This window comes from Leptinotarsa decemlineata, unplaced genomic scaffold, assembly GCF_025532065.1.
Source record: "Leptinotarsa decemlineata unplaced genomic scaffold, Ldec_3_MD MMD2_tig00000035_RagTag_RagTag, whole genome shotgun sequence".
In the NCBI taxonomy this organism is placed as follows: Eukaryota; Metazoa; Arthropoda; class Insecta; order Coleoptera; family Chrysomelidae; genus Leptinotarsa; species Leptinotarsa decemlineata.
Window position 1 is genome coordinate 19,596,229 of NW_027412540.1, and position 24,334 is coordinate 19,620,562.

A 24,334-nucleotide genomic window follows, 5' to 3' on the forward strand; every position below is an offset into this window, starting at 1 on the left:
GAGGTTGAGCAAACCAGCCATCGGATGCTTGCTTCCACGTAGCCCCGCTGAATACGGGAATGATAGAATCACTTGCGGTTCTGTTATTTCCTAACTGAATGGCATCCCAACGATGGCTTGATCCTAAGGTATGTGTATCCGTGCCGAAAGGATGAATGACACTGAGCCTGTTTCTACGGAACCTTCGAGATACCGGGCACCGTCTCGTCGTAGCATCGCCTTGTCACGGTAATGCGGGACTCTGTCGTGATTGACCTCCTTTCCCTAGCTACTCGTGGGACTTTTATGAACAGAGTAAGCTTAAAAGTCTTTTCTGACGCTGAGTCTACAGTGAAAATGGATGTCGAGCTTACGACTCCAACTGACCTGCATGTAAATTTAGATCAGGAGCGAGAGCTTCTCAACTCTCCAACTCCTGATCCAATAATTGAACCTAAAAAAAAGGTTTGATGGTGCAACCAGGAAACGACTGAGTCTTCTCCTCATGAGCGGGGTACCTTATGAAACCGCCTATACAGAATCTGTCCCAGGTGGAGGACCAAACCTCCCATGAGCAGGTTAGCAAACGTTTGCGCTCAAGTGATGATTCAGCAAAACTAGATGCGAAAAATCCCTGCACGGTTGAATCTAAGGCATCGTCAAGTGTAGCTGACGTGCAAACACCCTCACATGGGAAGGTTGTCGCGGGTATCAAGGTGGGGATATTGCACCTTGACTATCCGACTACCTCATCAACGATGAAACAGCAAAGCATATACTTTGTGCCTGCCCCGTTGGGGACCAAATCAGGTTTTCAGAGTTCGACAGAGCCATATTCTTACCATCTAACCTGAAAGACCACTCACCATACAAACTAATCGACTTCGTTAAGAAGCTGGGTACATTGGGCCGAGTGTGGAGTGTGGTGTGGAGTGTGTGTGAGCCACAATAAACCCCGTGTGGATTGCGGTGGGGGGTCGAACAGACCCACTCACTTTGGACCTAACCTAACCTAACCTAACCAGTGTTGACTTGCAATATTCATGCAAGGTAAATATGAACTAAATCAATCAGAGATACTCTTTGAAATATTTGAAACCAGAGACCAAAAACAACGAATTAGCGATTCAATACCACATATAGCTGTTTCGACCCCCATAGATTTCATCAGTGGTGCTGTGCAGAAATACGAATACACTACTAGACTAAGGTTCTTTTTTGGTAGATAGATTTCATTCAACAAAAAAATCTTTATACACAGGAACACAAAACGTCAGATTGGTCCCTGTAACATATTTGTTTCATAGTCCAAAATCGATATTTAATGTGAATGAATGAATATAGTTTAAAACAATAATGCACGAACAATACTAGTATTATTGTGAAAAAAGCGAAGGGCGCTTGATATACGAAAATTATGGCATACAGCGCCCACGCTTTATAACTTTTCAGTTCGACTTTCTTCTAAAGCGTGTTTTTAAGTTTTTTAAACTATATTTATTTTTCATCTTTTAGTTTCATATGCTGTAAAAGCGTGTTTTTAGTATTTTTAATCTATATTTATTTCATCTAAACTTTGGGATCAATCAGCCGTATATTGTTTAGAAAAATGACCATTGTAATTTTCGTATTACGTACAGCGCCATCTGCCCGCGAATAGATCAAGCAATAATGTCGATAATTCTGTCAAATACAGATCCCGCTGATGAGCGCTAATATGATTTTTTGTGTAAAAATTAAATTTACACGTCGCTCAAGTCGACTGAAGACTGCGTCTACTTCCTCGGCTAATACCGGGGAAGTTGTTTTTCGGCAGGCATTTACCATAACCTAGGATGTAGATAGTTGGGAGAGATGAATATTCCGAGACTCCATATCAAAATACTTATTTTCTAGAAACCATAAATGATTTCCATTTGCACAGTACTGTGAATATTTTTGTGGAATATCGATACCATCTCAATGTTCCACATAATTGACTTCAATATCCAACTAATTATAGTATACAAAAAACCACGATACGGTGTAATAATGCTCGAAGTAAAGTTTATAATTATATTTGAGAGATTAAGCGAGTAGAATCCAAGGACCGTCGTCAGCGACAAATTGATTAAAAAGTTTAAAACTAATTTGTCGTCAGCAGGCATTGATACGTTCTTATAAACTGTCATAAATCTATTTGCTCTCAAGTTATATTTTACGCCCGTGAGTTCGCAACTTTTAATTGAATTCACAAGTACTTTCGACCCGTTACTTTTGTGGCTTCCGGATATGTTCATGTTATTGACGAATTTATTGCGTGGGTTGAGTGTTCGTGACGGATTCATGATTTCCACCAACGTTCACCGGTGAATTAGAAGAAAACGCGAAAGTTGCTGAACATTCTAGCAGGAATATTTCGACTGAAAAAGGAAAACTAGGGGAAAATACATTTCTCCATTGAAGAAGAGTCCTCAAAAATCAGGTTGATATACTTAGAAAGGATTTGATATTTGATTTCCTACCACGTAGTAACGGCTATATCCATCAATTTATTGAAAGAAGCATGTGTTTTCAAACAATTCCTCGAAAATATTAGCTTCCATGTTCTTGGAGGCATTGCAGGCCTCAAGTTTTTTCTACATAATTTCAAAGATTTCGGGACCCATCCTTTACTCCCTCCGCAATGCACAATGATTAGTCAGGATCCTTTTTTTTGCAGGCATGTAAGGCACACACATTCTCGAACCATCAGTCCACCCTTTCGTAACTGTGTCATGAGTGTCATACCAAGTTTCGTCCAAATAGAAAGTTTGCCGTTGTTCTTTTCTATATTTAGTTATTTGTTCTAAGTATTTGTTATGCAATTTCACTATTCTTCTGCTTTCCATAACTGCTTGACGTTTGTTTATTATTTTAAATCTCAATCCTAGTTTCGTTATCTAATTTTGAAGATTTTGTCACAGCAGCTCACGTTATGGCCGGAAGTATTCAATTTCCTCCTTATGATTTCGGTTGTAGGAATCTCATTGCTTTCGTAACAGTCGCATATTCTTTTTTTCAATGATTTCATCAGCTGAACATCTGAAGATTTCGGTAATCCTGTATCACATCGTGTCTTGCGTTCATAAAGTTTGTTTTTGACCATTTTACGTACAGTTGAGAAAGGAATTTCGGTCAAATCTGATGTTGCTTGTAATAGTTTGTTTCCCTCGAAACCAAACCTGAGATGTATATTCTTACATACATTGAAACATACTCTTTGTGTTTCAAGAGAATGTTTTTGGAAATTCAAAGTAATATCACTGATACATCTGGTCTTAGTAATAGATTTTGATATGTGAAAAAAGAATCACAAAATTCGAACAGAAAATGAAAGATCACAATTTTTACACAATGTTCTTTGGTGACGAATAATTCAAGAGAAAAAAGTAATATAGTTAGGCGGATATTATGGTACTGTGAGAAATAAAATAATCTGGAGATATCTCAAGTGTACTTTTGATAAGTGAATATTAAAAATATAAAGACTACGAAGATTTGGGAGAAGCAACAGAAGCAATTGGGGAAAAAAGCATATACAGGAATTCAAATTTTGAGGAATATATGATTTTGTTGGAATAAGTAAGTTTTGCTTCCCTCAAATGCGGGATTATCATATCCTCGAAACCGGGACATCTGCTCGGAATACAATCCAAAGAATTTCTCCTGAACTTCTCCCTGCATAGAAGTGCTTTCTTTATACATAGTTAGAAGTGCAGTGATTCAGAAAATATTACTTTCTCGGGAATGAAAATATAGAAATATTCTAAAGAATATTTGTATTCTCGTTCGATTTCACAAATGTCATCTACGTTCATATCACCAAAATGATTTTTATTTTTAGAATAGTTCTCAAAACTTCTCGTTACTCAAGACATGTTTGTAGTTGGATATATTTATTTTTACAGTAGAGAGTATTACCGAGATCCGAATATTCGAACGGTGAAGCATAAGGATTTTTTCAGTGGAGTTTGAAGATGGAGAATATAATGATAAGGATACCGAAAATAAACTGTATGCATCCAACAAACAAAGTATCCCAAAGAAAGATAGATGCGTGATGCACATTTGCATCTGTTGGGTGAAATGAACAAGTCTCCTTACGCTGGCCAATCAGGTTTAACTGCAATCGGCTGGCAGAATTTATGTTACTGGAGTGGTCGGTTACGTTTCAACACCAGTGGTTTCTACATATACGGTATTTTGAAGCTGAAGTTTAAAATGTCAAGTACTGATTCGGCTAAAGAAACTGCTACACTCCACCTAAAAAAATTCCTATACCCAGCCGCTTATTATAAAAAAACAATGGATAAAATGTCAGTCGTTCCTTAATACGACTATGTACAAGCAGCCTCGTCTGGGAGATCATGTACACTATGCATGACATTGTTTTGAAGCACGCTGTTGCTTAGATGGACAGAGTATAGTTATTAACTTGAAAAAAGGATGAAAAGTGTCAATAAATGTATTATTCTGTGATGAACTATTTCAAATAACAATATTTCATGTTGATTCTCATCTTTGCATAAACTGCAATCAGTAGAAGAAACGTTAGAAATGAAATCGATACTCAAATAATAAGTTTCAAAAATTCACTCGTTTCGGAAAATGAAAAAGAAATACATTTTTGTCTCGTTCATTAGATTGTTGTGAGTTTATTTGAATTTGCCCAAACACTTGAAGTGAATTTTCTCAGTTGTAATGTATCTGTATGTATATGTATGTATATGTAATGTATATGTATATGTATATTGACTTTATTCAGCTTCAGAAAAAATGCATTGGAATCGTACGATGTGTACAAAACGGAATTAAATTAAATTGAATTAATGATAAATTCGTATTATTTCTCCTGATACAGTCTAAAGCAAATGTATTCATACGATACAATATGATACAATGACAGTATTTCTCATCTTGGTAGTATTTTTCTAAAATCACTTCTAAAGCTCTTTTTTGTTTGTTGCTCTTGAACCAGTCAGAGGATTTGAAAAATTTTGTTGAATAATGCATCAAAATCCTCGAAATCTTTTGTCATTCGTTTATCAAATTGTTTTTAAATATTGCTGAAAAATGTGTTTTTGTCACCTGCTAGTTGGATGTCAGTGAATCATCCAAAGCGTTTGAATCCCATTTACCGAGAAACTCGGGATTTATTGGACAATGAAAAAAAATAATTCTCACCTTTTCTCCTCTGGAATCTTTGTAAGTAATCCATTGATTCAATGTTGCTCTCCAGTATTCGACTAGGAATGCTTCAGCGTACTCTTGACCTTGACCATTACCGAAACGACCTTGGGTCTCAGTCCAAGTCATTAGGTGGTTTTTCTGGAGATCAACTTCGAGATATTCTTTGATTTCACTGCTAATCTGGGCTTTTGGACACCAAGCTCCACCGTTTTTCTCATTACGTATTCTGAAACAATAATATAATATTACCATCACAATATTACAAAACATATTTTCTATGAAATATAATATCTTGTCTCTGAGTTGCTAACATGTTCTCACATATTAATTTAATTTGAAGTTAATATTATACAACTAATATTATTTCATGAAAATTGAGAATTAAAACTTCCTATGATAATAATTATAAGAAGATGATCAACCGAGAAACAATATCTTCATAGCATTTTTGTTCACTTGAAGTTTCTGTATCATTAAAATTCACAATATGACCGGTTAAGTTAATATGATCACTCGAAGCACATCTATTAATAGGAGCAAGTATTCAATCACTTTTTTGTAATGCACTACGGTTTCAAAATAATCTTGATGTTTGACCAATGTATTTTTTGCAATGATAGCAAGAAATTGACTATATTATTTCTAATTGTGATATAACAAATATTTCATTCTAGGTATGCGATTTGCAATGTGAGGTTAAGACACAAAACGTGACAATCTAATTATCGTGTCAACGGTATCACTATTAACATCATTGATGATAATTGAAATATCACTATTATGGATAGAAATATCGTTATCATCCATTGAAATATTGGTATAAGTTCGAGTCAAAGTAAATGCACTGAACAGTATCTTCAGTATCTTTTATGCTAACTATGGTTGCAGTAAAAGACAATAATGGAGTAGTATGACATGGAAAGTATTTCCGCTGCCAGTGAATAATACAGATGAAGTAACGTCTGTATATACTAAGACCTTCATTCTAACTTCTACAAATCTGCACTTTCTTTCCTACAGACATTTTTCCGTTCTCCGCAACTGTCTCATGATTTTGATGATCTCCTACAATGTAGTACAGGAGCTACATCCATCGATCTATTATTATTTTATGTGAAATGAAAAACGAAAAAACGTATAGGATACTAACGTATTCAAAAAAAAATCATTGCGAGATTTTCACTAAACAATTTTACAAAAACGCAACACGTGTTTCGCCATACAATGGCTTCTTCGGGCGTGTCTTCAAAGACACACAAAATTTTGAAAACAGGTTGCATTATTGTTCGGGGAATGGGAAAAATATATTTCGCGTTTAATGTGAATCGGAAAATCGTATTTGAAATATTGTAGCGAATACTTGGTACTCATATTTGCTCAAAACGAATGTAATAGGAAACATCCGATGTTTCATTCTAAATTTTTATTATATGGCAACTCGGGACTTTTTTAATTATTTCAACACGCTTTTATTATTATCTTCACCCTCAGGCTCATACAAGCTAATAAGCCTGATGTGGTCCTTCTCGACCACCAGAGCAAAACGATATTTGTCGTGGAGTTTTCAGCTCCTGGCGAGACGAATATCGTGAGAAAAGAGGAGGAAAACTGATAAAATATCGAGATTTTTTCTTCGAACTCCGCAGACTCTATCCAGATCACTCTGTCAAAATGGTTGTTCTGATTACTGGAGTCCTTGGTGGAATAATGTCCTCTCCACTCTCGAATTTCAAAATCATACCGGCTTGCCGCACTAAGGCAGAAATCTTAGCCGCACAGATGAAGAAGGCTGTCATTCTTGACTCACTGCGCTTGCTCGGGGCACATGATTCTCGGACCCAATGATCACTTACCCCACGGTGTGGGGAGTGGTCATTGGTTGATAATGCTGGCGCGCCCTCCCGAATGTATCGGGGCTTCGTGGAATAGGGCCTGACCAGCGCACACTACGGTAAAAAAAAATCTTTATTGTTTTCAAAGACCTAAAAGGCATAAAATAATACTAGTATTTTCCGTTCGTTATTGAAAACAAATTTTACTTTTTAGTTCGATGTTCTTTAAAAACGTGTTTGTTAGTGTTTCAAACTATATTTATTTATTTACGTTACGGGATACAGGGTGGATCACAATGGAAAATAGACGAATATTGAATGCTGCTAATCTATATATCAAAATTATATATACCAAAACGCCGCCTTATCTGTAAAGAAAAATCACTTTTTGTATTGATGTTCACAATCTGAACATCAGATTTAAGGGTACTTTTACCCCACCTAGTTTTAAAACTGAATTTTTCAAGCGATCCTTTAGCTATAATATATGCCAAGTGATCAACCTGTTACCAAAAGATATAAGAAATTCAGAACTTTCTGTTTTACGGAAAAGATTCAAACTCCTTCTGTTCGAAAGCCAACTTTAAGTATAAACTGCCCAACCCTATACACTTTTCATCATTATGACACCAGAATAAGTCTTAGTAATGGACGTCTTCTCCAGCATCCTAATAGATATTGAAACAATCCCAATTTTTTTCTATGTATTACTTTCTTTTTGTTTTAGCTTAGGTAGAATTTTTTGGAGGTTGAGTGGAAGAACAACTTGTGCTAACTGAGTTGAACTTGCCTTTTGTTATGTCAGCAACTAGCTCTCTAATTTATTTAAATATTTGTATGTAACTACAGCTGGGTAACAATAAAGACGATTATCATTATTATTATTATTATATCCTCATTTTCAAGATATTTCCTCTGAGAACGATATATATAAACTAGTTTCATGTTGACTGAACATCGAACTAGAAATAGAGCAACAAACATAACATTCAAATCAACGAATATAACTGCTACACAAATATAATTCAAAGTTCATGAAATGAAGCTCTAACTCTGGAACGAGTGCACTCAAGAGTTAGTTAACGTTCAATTGCTACACCAGAATTCGATCGAATTATAATGATGCTGGAAATCTGAAGTATGAAAAATACTTACATTGCTGATGGTGGAACATTTGAAAATCATCAAGTAGGGAGAAAAATTTCAATTCAATTTCAGAATATGTATAGTGAAAGAAGCCTTAAATTTCATGTTATTTAAATTCTCTCTTCGCGAGCAAAAAATAATAATCGTTCAATCGGACAGTTCAAACTCATAACAATCAGTGAAAGACTATTTTTGTCAGTCAGCCAGGAATATTTGCGGTAAGAAATGAACATTTTCAATGTTTCGAAGATGGGTAGTCAGTTTTTAATCTTTGATTGAAGTTTATCGATCGATATTCAACAACTGGTGAACCATTTGAAGATGAACTGCCAGAATCAAATGAATTTCTGAAATTCAATCGCTGTTGATATACATTGTGTCAGTTGTTTTTATTGAAAAATTCCATCTTCGACAATCATTATTGATCCAGAAATATGAGCTTTTGAATTCTGAATCATCCAAAATCAGTAAAAAGATTTTGTTCAAATTATTTATGGCGAAATTGTGAACTGCCAAGGTTTCACCCATGTAATCATATTTTTTGTAAGTACCTTTAGGGGGATCTGAATATAACATTTCATTAAAAAAACAATTCGAAACATAACTTCATTAGATTACCTCAAATTTCTAATGGGACACATATTCGATAAAATATACTGGTGAGACTTTTCAGAATAAACCAAAATATCTCAACTTATCATATGATAAATAGAGACAATACTGATATTTTGATGATATAATCAACCAAAATGAAATTAAAAGTGTATAATGTCCAATAATAATTATGTTCTATTGATTTTGAAGCTACCTCTCCAAGAGAATAAAAGAAGCTGAACTTGGAAAATTTTACACCAATGCAATATTTTATCAATTCTGAATGTCATTCTCAGATTTTTTTCAAGTTCATATATCTTTGATTTATTTTCATTTCAGTTTCAAAATTTTCAATGAGAAATGTGTTACTAGGTTTTTGATTTTTGGAGTGTGAACTTTCTTGAATATAGATAAAAATGGTACAGTTCTTGTGCGTACTTCTGTTCGAGTCATTCTAATTCTAGAATTATAGATAATTGTCAAATCAACGGTTCTGGTTGTCAAGCAGCTAATAGCAATTGATATTCAGAAAGTAATATCGCTGCCTCAATGATAACTGAAAGGATTTCTAGCATTTCACTTAAAATCTTACAAAGTTTCGAATATCCAGAACTTTCATCTCGATTTGGTAATCAAGATAAAAAGTGCTTGAAGAAATTTCAAATAAAAATAATTTCCAAATATTTCACAGCTGCTGATACGCTATCAAGTCCAAAAACCGCTCGATTTATGAATAAAATATTTTCACAGAAAACCTCCAGGCCCAAGAAGCTATCTAATTATCAGTATAAGAAGAGTTACCAATTAATAATTAATTTCATAACATTGAGGAGCGACCTCAAAAGCCCGAACTTATATCTTTCGAGCAACTCGAATCAAAATTGAAACAAATAGCACAAAACATAACTGAGAGCGAAGAATATTCAGAGAAGAGTTAGAAATTATTTGTCGGTGGAATGCCAGCACGATTTATGATTTTATGTAGGGGTAATTTAACAGTATTATTTATGTCGAACGAATTATTTTTGAATTATAAATATTAACAACAGAATCTATCTCTAAGGCTGCTTGAATCCAACGAAAGCTACCAAATAATAGAAACACGCAACAGTTAAATGCGAAAGACAGGAATAATGAAAGGGGGCTCTACATGGAAGCTTTGACAAAAGAAAAACAAAATGTTCAGTCAATGACCAGAGAGCGGAAGTGAACTGAATGAACAAAACGCAACCCTTCATGCAAGGACCCCTTTCATTGTAATTGTACCAACTCGATTATTAACTATTTCTTAAATACTGTAGCCAGTGACACTTGATCAAGAGAAAATTACTTATAAATTCAAGTAAATACGTCTTCGAATACAAATGGTTCCTTATTTGCACTGGCAGCAGATAGTTGTTGCTTCAGAGATGGATCAAAAACACCTTCCGGGTCTGGTGCAGGTGTTTTCAGTCTCAGACCCAGGACCGAGATATCAACCTGACTAGAAACCTATGAGACTGTATTTCAAGCGGAAATTTACTACTGAATTGTGTGCGGAGAGATTGGAAGAATCCAACCTCATAAATAAGTCAATAAAATATTCTCGGACAGTCAAGCGGGATTAGAAGCTCTTGGCTCCTTCCAAGCAACGTCTAAATTGATAGCCAATTGCCAAAAACGACTGTCCTCGATAGGAAGACTCAACATATTGTTGCTGGTCTGGATTCCGGGCCATACTGGCCTGGAAGCCAAAAAGGCTGCTGACTTCCTTGCAAAGGAGGGTGCTGCAAGCAGCTTCATCGGACCTGTCATTGTCATCGCTTTAGGCTTTGCCAAACAAAGATTGAATACCTGGATGGCAAGAAGATGTATGGACTTCTGGCATATTCTTGCAGGATTGGACCACTCCAAGGCGTTTATTCACCCTTCGAAGCTTAATGCCAAACAGTTGTTGGACTACAGTGGGGATGAACTACGACTTCTAACAGGCCTTCTTACAGGTAATCATCATATGCAGAGACTCGGACTATTGGAAGATAGTGTGTGTCGCCTCTATTTGGGAAATTATTAAACAGCAGAGCATATACTTTGTGCCTGCCCCGCTGGGGACCGAATCAGGTATTTAGAGTTCGGCAGAACCGTACTCTTACCATCTGATCTGAAAAAATCACTCACCATACAAACTAATCGGCTTCGTCGAGAAGCTGGGTTTATTTGTTATGTCTGAGCCACAATAAACCCTTGCGGGTTGCGGTGGAGGGTCGAATAGACCCATTCACTTTGGACCTAACCCAACCTTACCTATTTGAACTGGTAACTTCGCAAGAATTATTCGAAATTAAATGAAATGAAAAAGGAGATCTGTCAATGACAGGTGTTTCTGAAAACGTGCTGAGTCTCAGAAAAAGTTCACAATCTATTTGGAATCTATCGTCCTCGTAGTCTACTCAGCTCAATCTAAAATTTATATGATTTGGTTGGGTATTAGGTAGTGTAAGGAAATGAATATCTTTGGTGATTCACATTGGGTGGTGAGAATATTGAATGTGCATTGTTCAAACACACTAGCGACCGTCCCTGCTCCGCACGGATGCAATGCTGAATTCACATACCGGAAATTTAAGGGCATGGAGCAACAATGATAAAAAGGTTACTTTATTTTATGAACGCGCCTTTTTCCCCGTGGCTGGCGTACCAGTTTCATTCCCAGTGAAGAAGCCCCGGTTGAAATATTTGAAAATTCTTTTTTATTGCACATCTACATACAGAATTTCAGACTCCGAAAATATAGCGGTAGGGAGAAACGGTGTTGAAAATGTAGTTTTCATTTGCAAACGCGTCCCTTTTACCCCCTTACGACTTCATTATATTGGTTATTTGTGCTGATGTGAATTAGTGAGTTGTCGAGATCGAAAATCCTTCAACAGAAACTTCAATAACTAGTCAGTGAAGTCCATCGTCACGTTAATATCGGGTCGTCAACAGGCATCGGAAATAGGCCAAGTGATCACGTGACGGTCCATCGAGTGGGACTAAAACTAGTAGTTCGATAAACACCTATTTGATTAGAGACTGAAGTGCAGTTGGTGATTTCGTAATTGATAGAATGCTGGTCGATTAATTGAAGATATCGTAATTTCGCTGAATGGGCATAGATATGCTTTATCGTTTAATTTCGAAATTGTGAATTCAATTCAACCATTAATTGAAACGTTGGATCTTTGTGTACGAGCTGTCAATCGATTATGACGGTTGTTTGATTTGGAATTATAATAATAATGATGAAAATATTATCAAATTCATTGCCCATCAAAAATAAAAAAATACACTGCTTAACATTTGATGTGCAAATGACTTTTGGTTTAGATCGCGAATTTGCATTCGCATCTGCTTCATTTGTTTTTTCATTTAAGGAGATGATTTATTGTGGAGGGGATATTATAGGAAAAAATTGTTTAAATATTTCTTTTTTATGTACAGGAATGCTTAACACTACCTTTTCACGTAAATTCAGGTCATGAACATGAAAATGGTCAAAGGGCTTTTGTTGGGTTGGACTTCAGCAATAGACTTCTGATATATAATAATAATCTTTATTTTTTGAAATAGGAAAATCCTAATTTTCATACATTTCTAATAATTTTGTTTCAAATTTGTTACATATTGGAATTATTTGAAAAATATATGACAAACAATAGATGAATACATTCTAAAGTTGATCGATAAGATAGGCATGATGATATTTCGAAAAAGAAAATTGTATCTACAGGTAACAAACACATAATACATATAATACTTGTACATTGAAAACACATTTCTTCAGTTCGTTTTTGAAGTTTTTAATTGCATTTAGTAACTTGTTGAACCGATCAAAACCCTTGAAAAACAAAGAATTCATGGTGTTTTTGTATTTTATTCTGTTTATATATAAATTATTATTATTCAACGAAAGTCATTTTTGTGGAGGAAAAAATCAGTTTTTTATCGACCTTTTTTGGGTATTTGTTACCTTCCACAATCTGAAAAATATAAAAAATATAAAAAATAGAATGGAGAACTTTCAAGTTTACCCCGATAAGTTACTGCGTAAAAAATCAAAGTATTTTTCACAAAAAAAATCTTCTATTTATCAGTAACTTGTCGTATTTAACAATTTTGCCTATCAAAAAAAAATTAAGAAATAATACTTATCTTTTACGTTTCTTTTACGTTAAATACGACAAGTTACTGATAAATAGAAGATTTTTCTTTGCGAAAAATACTTTGATTTTTTACGCAGTAACTTATCGGGTAAACTTAAAAGTTTGCCCTTCTACATTTGTATAAAGTTCTCCATTCTAATTTTTATATTTTTCAGATTGTGAAAGGTAACAAATACCCAAAAAAGGTCGATGAAAAAAAATTATTATTATTTCGAGTGAAGTGGTGGTGAATATCATGATAAAAGACAATGTACTGTTCGAAATAAGATGGTTCTAAATTGTTCAATATTTTGTATAAAAAAATCATTGTGAAATATAATAGTTTCTGGGAAATGGATAATGAACTTACATGAATTTCATTGCAGTTGTGACATAATCAACTCATTTGTGGTATATTTCTGAGTAGGTATATATTCTTTTCCTCTTGGAGGGACTAGTTCTTGTCACTGGACCCTTCACGTGGTTTAAAGAATATGCATGTTGCATGAAATCGTCTGTTGAACATAGTCAACCACTTCAAATCTGTTAATTTGTGTGAAATTCTAGACCTACTTCTGATACCAAATATTAACCTGATGCAAGAGTTTTGAACTGTTTATATGCGACAAGTGTCGTTGTTGTCTAAACATGAATGATAAATAAAGTCACAGTGGTTGAAACGAGATAAAACTAATGAATAACATAACATTTTTTTGACATTTCATCAAAATATTGTCTATGAGGATATATGAGTTTCAGGGATGTATAAGCAATTTTAAGTTTGTCGGTTACATGTTCATGAAATCCAAGGTTATAATCTGAAATGATTGACTGTATTAAAAACAAGGAATATGAATGTTTTTTTTTCAAAGTTGAAATATTGTGATCAGTTTTGACTCAACAGTCGACCTAGAATACAAAACTGACTGAAAAACGTTTTGTCCACTGCTAAGTAGATACTTTGAACAAATCAGTTGATGATTTTTCGAAATGATATCTGTTTATATCACATCTTGATCATAGAGAGGTGTACAAATTGGAAATCATGTCTGTAAGTAGTTGAATAACTGAATTGGGAAAAATTGTTTCAAATATTCTTTTTCTTCTAGTTTATGTTCAACCGTGAATTATCTATATATTTTTGTGAAGAGTTTCATTTCTTGGTGATTTTTTTTGTGAGATTGAAAACCCGGAACAACAACAATTTGAGAACGTTTCGTCTGTGTACTGTTCAAATGATAGCAAGTTGAAAAGAAATAACTCTGTAATCCTTAATGGACAAAGTTTCGACTCCAGAGGAATATCTTTCTTCATACATCTGGTTAGAAGAAAATCCATCTTAACTCCAGTTAACCCAAGATGAACTCAGTCCGTAACTTTCATTAATTCATTCTCCGATTTCATCTCCCAAATGAGTTTATATAAGTGAAAATTTATATGGTTAGCCTGTTTTCAAAAAAGATTAAATTCCAAGAAGTCATCCTTTGAATTTCTCAAAACCCATTTTTTATATTCTGAAATTGCCTAGAATAAACTTTCTGAGTTAACTTTCGTCGAGTGTCATGAAATGTAAAAGGTCTAATGATTTATTTGCTATAGAAATATTAAGTTTGTCCTTTGTTACAATTACGCTAATTTTCTACTTACTTGGATTCATTTCTTTCTCTAATTCTGAAAGGTAAAAACAAACACTTCAAAACATCTCGTGTTTTCAAAATATAGCTAGTGCGCCGTGAAAGATTCAAAAGTTAAGCTAGTCCATACTTTCCCAAATGAAAGAAGCTTGGAAGGGAACTCCTTTACAGCAATAATAACGTTATTGATAGCCCTTCCTAGCAAATTACCCTGAAAGGCGCCCATGGCAAAGAAAGATGGTTGTTATTCTTCTTGAGTATTCAATCTATTAGGGCCATTAATTATTCATGGCGGCATGCTCTCTGCTCTCCGGATAAAGCTCAGGCATTGATGATTGTTGCCGATTTAATACACCGTGCACGCCAAAAAAAACATGCACTTCAGTTGACCGCCGCAGGATTGGGTTCAGTCTTACGTGTACCCATTGAGAAAACTGCACAAACAATGAAATTATGGAGTCAAATTAAAAGGGAGATATATTTTAGGAGAGATCGGTTTTCACTTCTGATTCATGATCTACACATCTTTGTAAAGAGTTTATTTTCAAACTGATTGTTTTACTTTGCGAGGTTGGTCCAAATGATTATTTCAAATGCTGTTTTTCATCAGTCAGTGAAACTTTAAAAACTGATTTTGAAAAAGATGATCATACATGAAGATTTTCTTTTGATATCTCTAGACGTAGAATTCCTTCTCACCAACATCCCTGTGGGTCTCACAATTGAAATTATCATTAAAAATCGACCCAAAATCTCAGATTTCACTAGTTTGTCTCTAGATGAATTTATAAAAGTATTTGAATTTTGCATTGAGTCAAACTATTTTAACTACGACGGAGTTTTTTATAAGCAAATATCCGGACTAGGAATATGCAGACCGAATGATGTCCGAAATCCAACATCGTAGTCTAGTTTTTTTGATGCACTGTTTGGAATATACTGTTGAATTTTTCTCTTGTCTTCCTCTTGAAGATGATCAATTGATGATTGAAACACGTGTCGAGGTGTTAAAAATATTGTTTTGGTGTTGGAACCAACCTCCGGTAATATTCAACGTAGAACCTAGAACCATTATCTTTTTCAGTTTCGTTTTGCAAAAGATACGTTGGTGATATTTTCACTTCAATAGCTAAGAATAAAAAAATTGAACTTCTTGATTTTTCAAAGCTTTCACCTGAATTTGAAATTCACAGCAGAATTGGAATAGGGCGATTGTCTAGCTTACTTAGACACTGAGATATCGAGAGCACCAAACCAGATTTTAAAAGTCGACTGGTACCACAGAACTAATTTTTCAGAAAGGTTCATCAATTACATTTCACAACACAATTTCAACAAAACTATTATTAGTAGGAACTTAAAATCAAGACCACTCACAGTTTTGGATACTGAGTTTCATAAAAAATTATCAGAATCATTCAAGATTTTCTTATTGAAAATGATTACCCTCCTTCATTAGTGAAAAAAAATGTAAATGAAAGTAGACAACCTCCATTGCAAACAAACAATTCAAAATATTTTTAAATTTCTTATGTGCATATAACCTTTCTGAAAAACTTGGATCAGTTTCAAATAATGAACACATCGAAATTGCGTAGGAAAAAGATTTTTTCAAAACAACAAACAAAAACTCTGATCAATATGCAATCAAACGTCATTTATAAAATTAATTGCAAAGTTTGTCCAAAATGTTATGTAGGACATACGAGACGTTACTTTAAAAACCGGTTGTCTGAACATGAAAGAGATACAAAAAAGTTGAATATTGCCAATCCACCAGCCCTTGTTGAACACACAAGAGAAAACAACTACAGTTTTGACTTTGCAAACCCTAATTTTTCAGATGTTCAACCTTCATTAGGTTAGTGAAAAATATAATAATTTGCAATATGTATTGGCATGTATACTGCTTCCTTATGAAATTATTTTATTATAGAGCCCTGCTGATGTATTTTATGGAGTCCGAAACGTTGGCGACAAACTGAATTGTTCATCTGCTAATTGTTTTATTCTATCCCTTGGAAGTTTCACACATTTTTCGAAAGAAGATGAAAAAAGTAGAAAGCATTCATTCTTTCCCAAAAACTAATCCATCAACCCTTCAATTTTCAATTCAAAAAAGATTCCTGAGGCTGGGATTGAATCAAATGTTATCCAAAACGGTGCTGATGAGGTGATAGGACTACTGTCTTATTCCAAAATTCCGCTATTGAGAATAATAGTGCTCATTGTAAGTGAAATTTTATAGGGAAACTCTTCATATATTATAATGTGTAGCATTTCTGTGAATGATATTTGATACGATTCCATAACGAATATTTGGAGCAGAAACTGAATGGGAAAAGTGGTTCTCGTATAATTGTATGTTCATGTGAAAGTAGTCCCAAAAGAGCGTTTTCTTCAAATTTGTATCTGAAAGTAACTTCTATGCTCAATCAGAACATCTTTGTGAAGAGTTTATTTCGAACTCATCGCATAAAATAGAAAGCTAAAAAAAATGTTTTCCCATGAATTAAAATTGGTAGAAAATAAGTATCAGTATATGTAACCAATTTTTTCGGTCTTGACTCTCCTGTGCTCTTCCATTGGGACGACTGGATTTTGTTTTCGATATCATAACTATATACACATGATCCGTCATCAGTTATGACCTTTTCAGGCAAATCTGGATCACCGTTGACGTCATTCAACAATTCCGGAGTGGTGCTCGTGAGACATTTTTTTTGACCAACATTCAGCAATTTTGGAATGAACTTCGCTACCACACGATTCATGCTAAAAATTCTATAATAGTGACTCAACGATTCTCCATAACAATTTTCTTCACTTTCTCAACATTTCCATCGGTTGTTGATGAGGCGAACGTCGTCATTCACATCCTTTCAAACTTCTGTGAAAATCTTGTACAGCTTGTAAACATTTCTCTGACTCAGAGTACAATCGCCGTATGCCACTGTCAACAGTTCATTTGTTTTTTTGATCCATTTTTCCGATAGCAGAAAATATTCAATTATCTTCAGAGCACGTTCACATCTCAAAAGAGTAATGGCCGTAATTGTCATTTTTATTATATCCGTTTCGGAATGGTCATTGTTACAAAAACTTGTACTGGAACTTCATGCTGCATGATACCATTACCTATCGTCTGAAACTAAAGTTGTATGGAGCACGGGCCAAGTTTTTCAAAAGCCATTGATTGTACAACCTGTTCAAACAATTCTCAATTAATAATATGATTATTGTTATAGCCACGATCACTCTTTGAAGAACAGAACCTGACAACGTGAAATGAGCTATAAAACGTGCAAATGAAACTGAAATACTTTCACCCGTTCATTTTGTTTTCTAGTTCTAGAACCATCATTCCATTGGATGATCAATATATATTATCGCATGACAGTTGAAATTTTTCATTTTCTTAATGAAAATCACGTGTAACAAAACTTATGTAATTGAACATTATTCTCCTTCACTTGACGTTCTGTTGTGTTTCTTGTATGAGTTGTAATTACAAAGTTATTTATGAAAAGCTTTCGGTTCTTGCTTCGCAAAGTTTCAAGTTGGAAGATGGATTTAGTCAGAGCCAGACACATAACATTATGAAACTTCTGTAGAGATTCAAACAAATGAATGAAGGTCATACAACATATTGAAAATTGGTTAAAAGTGTAGAAATGTTTTACATCATTATAGTTACTCAGGATATTCAAGACAGTCTATTTAGGTGGAAATTTTTATTATAGAAGAAATTTACAAATATTGAAAACACTGTGAAATTTTCTAAAGAACTGGCCTGAACGAAGTGTTCTTTTAGATGATTTGAAAAAATAACAACTTGATATCAATGAAAAAGGCGCGACCTTCGGATTATATTTGAAAATTTTTCTCCAGAAATATGTATTCATCAAATAAATAATCATAATAAATAAATAAATAAATAAATAAATCAAATAAATAAGTCTGAAACTTCGATTTTTCTTCGGAATGGAAAATTTCGGTTTAACTTTCTGATGAATGGAACATTTTCTCATAGAACTAACGAATAATATTATTTTATCTTTTATTTTTCAGAAATTATGAAAGTTTATTGGCTTTCCCCTATGAACAGAAAATGAAAATATCAGCCAGCAACAAGTAATTACGAATATTTCTCTTGCTTCAGACCACACTGAATCAGCAATGTAACGATTTATATAGGCGATATCGAATGTATTTTTCTTTCCCATTGTATTCATGAGACCTGTATTTCGGTCGTAAGTGCCAAAGGGAAGCAACATAAACGCGCCCCACGCGAATTTATTGCCAAACCAAAATTATTATTCAAATTTTATATTTACGACCGACCTGTTATAACTGCGTAATGAGATTTATTGCCTCGGATTACACCCGCTCCGGTCAAGTATGCATCTCACATATATATTAATTTCGTTATTAGTGATATATTAACGTGTGACATAACGGCTTGGATTCAGCTATGAAAATTATGGTGTTGGTGCTTTTTGATGTATCTTTATGGTGAATACATCCACCATGTGCGACCAAGGAAACGTGTCGTGAAGATAAATTAGATGAAGCTTTCGTGATCAGTTTTCACCCAGTTTTGTTTATTTGTGATTTCTGACCGTAGTTCGTTATGCGAATTTACCAACAGCTCTTATTCGTGAAGAATTAGAAACTTAATCAAGTAGTTTACAGAGATAGTCGATTTTTTTTTAATACAAAAAGGAAATGATGAATATATTTGAAAACGACGAAACGATAGATCATTGATTCAGGTTCTTGGTTCAAGATGTGACTGAAATAAAGTCGACTATTCAAAATGAAAAATTGTGGTAAAAGCTATATTGGCGAAACTTCGAGATCATTTAACGTGTGTGGGGATGAGCATTGAAATAACAACAAAAATTGACGATAAGCAGAATCAAAATTGTCAGACACATTTTGAAACCAGAAGGTGAGCATCGAGTTGAATTACAAAACGAATGAATGCCAATGAAGCTCACTCTAAGAGAATAAACTAAAAGAATCAGTGCATATTCTGGAGAGAAGTGTATTTCGAAGAGCTCCTTAGAAAGGAAACGTCCTTGGCTACCCGTCTTGAAGAAAAATATGGACAGTGGCGAAATATCATGAGACTGATATTAGAGAACACCTTGTAGTACATAGAATGTTTCAGGAATCAATCAACAACATTGATGTAATCCACAATCCTTCGCCATCTGACGAAGAAGTTGCGAAATAAAAATAGTCAGTAAAAGAACTGCATATAGATTTGAATTTTGTTAATTTCTGAAGATGAAGGCAGATTTTTTTGCCTCTGAAACGTTGAGATAGTTAAGATTAGATTGTTAGGGCCTGATTCACTGCGACCTTTTCAGATCCACTGTGATACTCTTTGTTTGTTAGAGCTCATTGTCTAGCTTGATTTCTTTGATGAGACTTCATAGCCTTGACACTATCCCTTCATATACACTTTCTACACTTGAATAAAGTTCTCCATTACAATTATATTTTTTTCAGATTATGAAAGGTGGAAATATCCACAGATTGTCAATTGATTGATTTTCCTCCACAAAAACTGACTTTCGTTCAAAAATTAATCCTATTTGAATCAACAATGTACACAATCGGCAATGCTGTGAAGTTTATCGATTATATGATTTTTTTTGTACGGGAAATATTACCATCGATTTTCATTATTTTGGAAATCGAAATATGTTATAGATAGAGGAAGAATATTGCTTACTTTGAAACCGTGATTCGAGAAGTATGAAGTGTGCCCTCATATACATGAAACAGAAGAGCCTCAATTCAAATAAGATATTACTCATAAGTCGATAGAACGAGGATATCAAATCTCAAAAAAAAACAATTTTAGATTCAACATTTCATTGTGAGTTTTTACTTGACAGTTTATTTGTTCGGTAAGCCACTATGCACATGCCATTGCAACACGTGTTCGACTATACAATAGCTTTCTCAATCATTATCATACTGGTCCAATATAAGGTAACAAATTAACGAGCAGAACTTGTTCACATATATTTTGCGCATAGTCGAGGATCGAGTCGAGGAGCGGCCCCAAGGATCTAATTTGGGGCCGCTCTTATCTTAACGTTTTATAGATGACATATGCGCATCGATATAATCAACAGAGCTGATTTTCACTGATGATTTGGAGTTTTTCAAAGAAATTTAATTTGATTGTATGTTGCTCCAAAAGTGGTGTAATGAGAACAAACTCATATCTCAATATAAGGAAATGTAAAGTTCTGACTTATGCTTCAGATTATTTGAATGTATTTGGTTGGTTTACTATAGTTTGGTGTGTGGTAAACTGGAGGAATACTAATCGAACAAAATACATTGATGCTTTGGAAAGGATTCAGAAGAAGTTCAAGTTTGCAAATTATAAGGAACATGAAAACTATCTGGTTAGAAATTATGAACACATTTGTCTTATGAATGAATGTAATTTTGCGACATCAGGAAAAAGACGAGAAATTGCAGATTTTATTTTCATGTATAAACTGATCAATAGTACCATGGACCCACCAACTTTATTGTCCTAAATGGATTTTAATGTCCCTCTATATACGTCCAGATCAAATATCACGTTCCGCATTAATGTACCCAATTCTTAGCACCATTTCTACAGTCCAGTAATCTCTATGTGCCGAAGTGTCAGTGAATACTCTATGGATTTATTTATTTCTACCCTGAATTGATTTAGAAATGATTTGTATAGATTAGATCCTAACTGAATATCAAACTGTTTACTGATACTTCCATTTCTCTAGAAATAGTTAACTGCTCTATCAATGACCTCAGCCTCCTTGATGCATGAATGAATGAATAACAGTGAGTTATTAGGATATCAAGAAAACAATTGAAAAATCACTGCTCACAAGCCCAATCTGAAGATGGCTTTAATATTGGTTACGAAACAAGTTGTCGGTTTATTAAAAATGGAAAACAAGTATTTTAACAGAACAATAATGATGAACGAGTAGAAAGCCAAAAAGTTTTTTCAAAAAATGACGTCTCCCAAAATATTTCTTTCCAATGGTTCAATATTTTTTGAGTTTCTATTGATCTATGAGTTAATTAATTATGTAAACTGTATTCAAAAGTTTTATAGAAATATGTTTTGTCAGTGAATTGATGCCAGAAAATACTAAATTGTTTTTCATGTTGTATGGCAAATGGCAATGTCGAGATTCGATTGGAAACATTCTGCATATTTGTGTCTGTCATGGGAAGAAATAAACTTCTTCATGCCGCAGGGATTTTTAATGCCCTAGGTTCACCTTTTTGTTAAAAATCAGTTATGTCCATAATTCGCTATCATAGATTTTCAACGAATGCGTATACACACCCTCCATCCGAAACTTCTCAAACTCTTATTACGGCTATGATAACATCTACATCTACACTCTTAGTATTACGGTTCCATTTGTCTTATAAATAAACGGCTTATTCAACCGAAGGTGTCCATTTATTTCAGTTTCCGCATCCCTAAGGAACGAGTAGTCTTACTTTCCCATTAGCGAGCAAAAATAATCCTTGTTGTCATAACGACACCCCACAATGTCGGTTCGAACGAGGGAGGATATTAGTAACGACCAAATCTGGCCAGGGAAAGAAGCCGGTAAAAAACTGATTGTGATCGAAAACATAAGCACCCAGATTGGGGTTGTGAAACACTCACTGCTATTTGGGATTTTTTCAACTGACAAGGTATCAGTAGAAGTGCCGTAATGAATAACTTTCAAGATAAGGTTTGACAATCGCCAAAGAAGCCTCGTGTTAGGTATTGGAATTATAAGAGTAGGTTTACCAAATACGAGTCAGTCTACGGTGGGACGACAGGTTGTATGAGGGTATATTTTGACCTAAGAACCCCATCTGAACCTTCAATTCTTCAACGTTACTGAGAAGCTTGTCAGCATGGATTTTACTCTAAAACTCATCCTGTTAATAAAATAATAGAAACCGTTGTACATTTTGGAGCACTCGCAATGTTGTTTTGCAACATACATCAATGATTCGTCCTCGCAGAAGGCCTTCCAATGAGTCAGGCGAAGAGCGATACACTTGGTTTTTGAGAATCTCAAGAAAAAATCTAAAAGGCTCAATTCGGGTTACCAAGGAGTCTATTTAATTGCACCCATCCGTCCGATCCACCAATCTCGAAAACTGTCATTTAAATAATCACATAGGTACATTTTGTCAGTAATGAGGAGAATCGCCATTTTATTGAGACACCATGTCCTCTTCAATATATAAATATAAACCAAAATTATATTCACAGATAATAATCAATTCGGTGTATATGCATTGAACCAGTGATAGGTGAATCACAATTACATGCATACGCTGTTGGCAATACAACTGGCGGAATCGATTTTCAATTATTGGAACACACTTACAGACCGGTTTCGGGCTCTTTGACCACAGTAGTTGTTTACAGCTGATTCTCGGCCTCCCCCCACCACTATGACGTATTAATTGCTTTTTTTATTGGTTGTTGTTTGGTGAAGTTTTTTTGTTGTGCAGTGAAGTCAAGGCGTTGTGACCTTGAAGTGTCTGGTGCATGGATCGTTCAGATTTTTTTTTCATATGAGATTTTGTGTGTTTATGTGTGTGTGTGTGTGTGTGTAGGAGAATGCACGGTACAGGGTTTCATCATGTGCTTGTTTGTCTATGTACAAACATACGTCTGCATACTTCGAAGATCCTCCAAGTAATAAATGCTCCATCGGTGTTAGGGCACCAAGTTAGTAGTGGAGTGACGTCACAGCAATAACCGTTCAACGGCTAGAGAGCGACATGTTCACTCCACGACGTGTGGCAGAGTAATGCGTATTCATCGGCCTGCCCTCACCTCTCCCGAAGCGCCGCTTCGCTCTAGCCCCGCTATCGATGGTGACACAACGGCAGCCGAGGACCATCTGCCTAGCGTCTACCCTCTCCGAGACCGCAATGACCACTGCTTGCTCGTATATCGACATCTGTTATCGCATTCAGTTGGGAGGTAATCTTGGCGCATGTAGTTGAGAAGTGGGGTTGGCTATGACGTCTTGACGGGTCCTATCAGAGTGTATTTAAGAAGCGTACGAGTGTTGGCTATGTCAGTTTACATCAAGTGAGTTAGTGAGAACTATTATATAAAATGTATTCCTGTGACTGTGGTAAATCTTTCACTCGTAGTGATAATCTTCGTCGGCATCAGCTCCAGAGTTGCCAAGGAGGGCCTGCAGTGAAACGGGTGAGAGTGGATAATGCAACACCTATGTATACGTGCAATTGTTGTAATGTGACAATTCCTATGACCCAAGTGAATTCTCACCGAAGAACCATGAGTCATAAAAATAATGCATGTGTTCAATTGTCTGACGGTGTTCAAATTATAACGAATGCATTCAATTGCCGCATTGCTACATACAGGGTGGAGAGTTCGATTGTAACCAGTGACTACATGTCATTTTTCAATAAGATTAGGCAGAAGGTCATTGAATTACTGGAATCAGCCATCAGGATCCATAAAAGCATCAAGGTGAATATGGAAGTTTTTGGGAATTATATTCTTCAGACTGATGATTCGAGGGACACGAAGTCATTTAATTCCCAAAATAAAATAGTGGACCAATCTTCAGATTTGAATGCTGTTTTTGATGGATTCCGTGATGTAATTGTGGCTCAAACGACTGAGTTCCAGGATCGTGACTCAGGTATTTATTTTTTAAAAATTTCAATAAGATTGAATAGTAAT

At 34.9% G+C, this 24,334-nt stretch overlaps 1 protein-coding gene across 5 annotated transcripts in view; it reads right to left on the reverse strand.

Moving 5' to 3' along the window:
• LOC111506585 (discoidin domain-containing receptor 2) overlaps window positions 1-24,334 on the reverse strand; it is an 842,991-nt gene that overhangs the window by 287,432 nt on the left and 531,225 nt on the right. For all 5 annotated transcript variants that reach the window (XM_074171999.1, XM_074171996.1, XM_074171997.1 and 2 more), the window contains one exon: window positions 5,185-5,416. In XM_074171999.1, coding sequence (XP_074028100.1) covers window positions 5,185-5,416 — 232 coding nt within the window. The remainder of the gene's footprint in view (window positions 1-5,184; window positions 5,417-24,334) is intronic.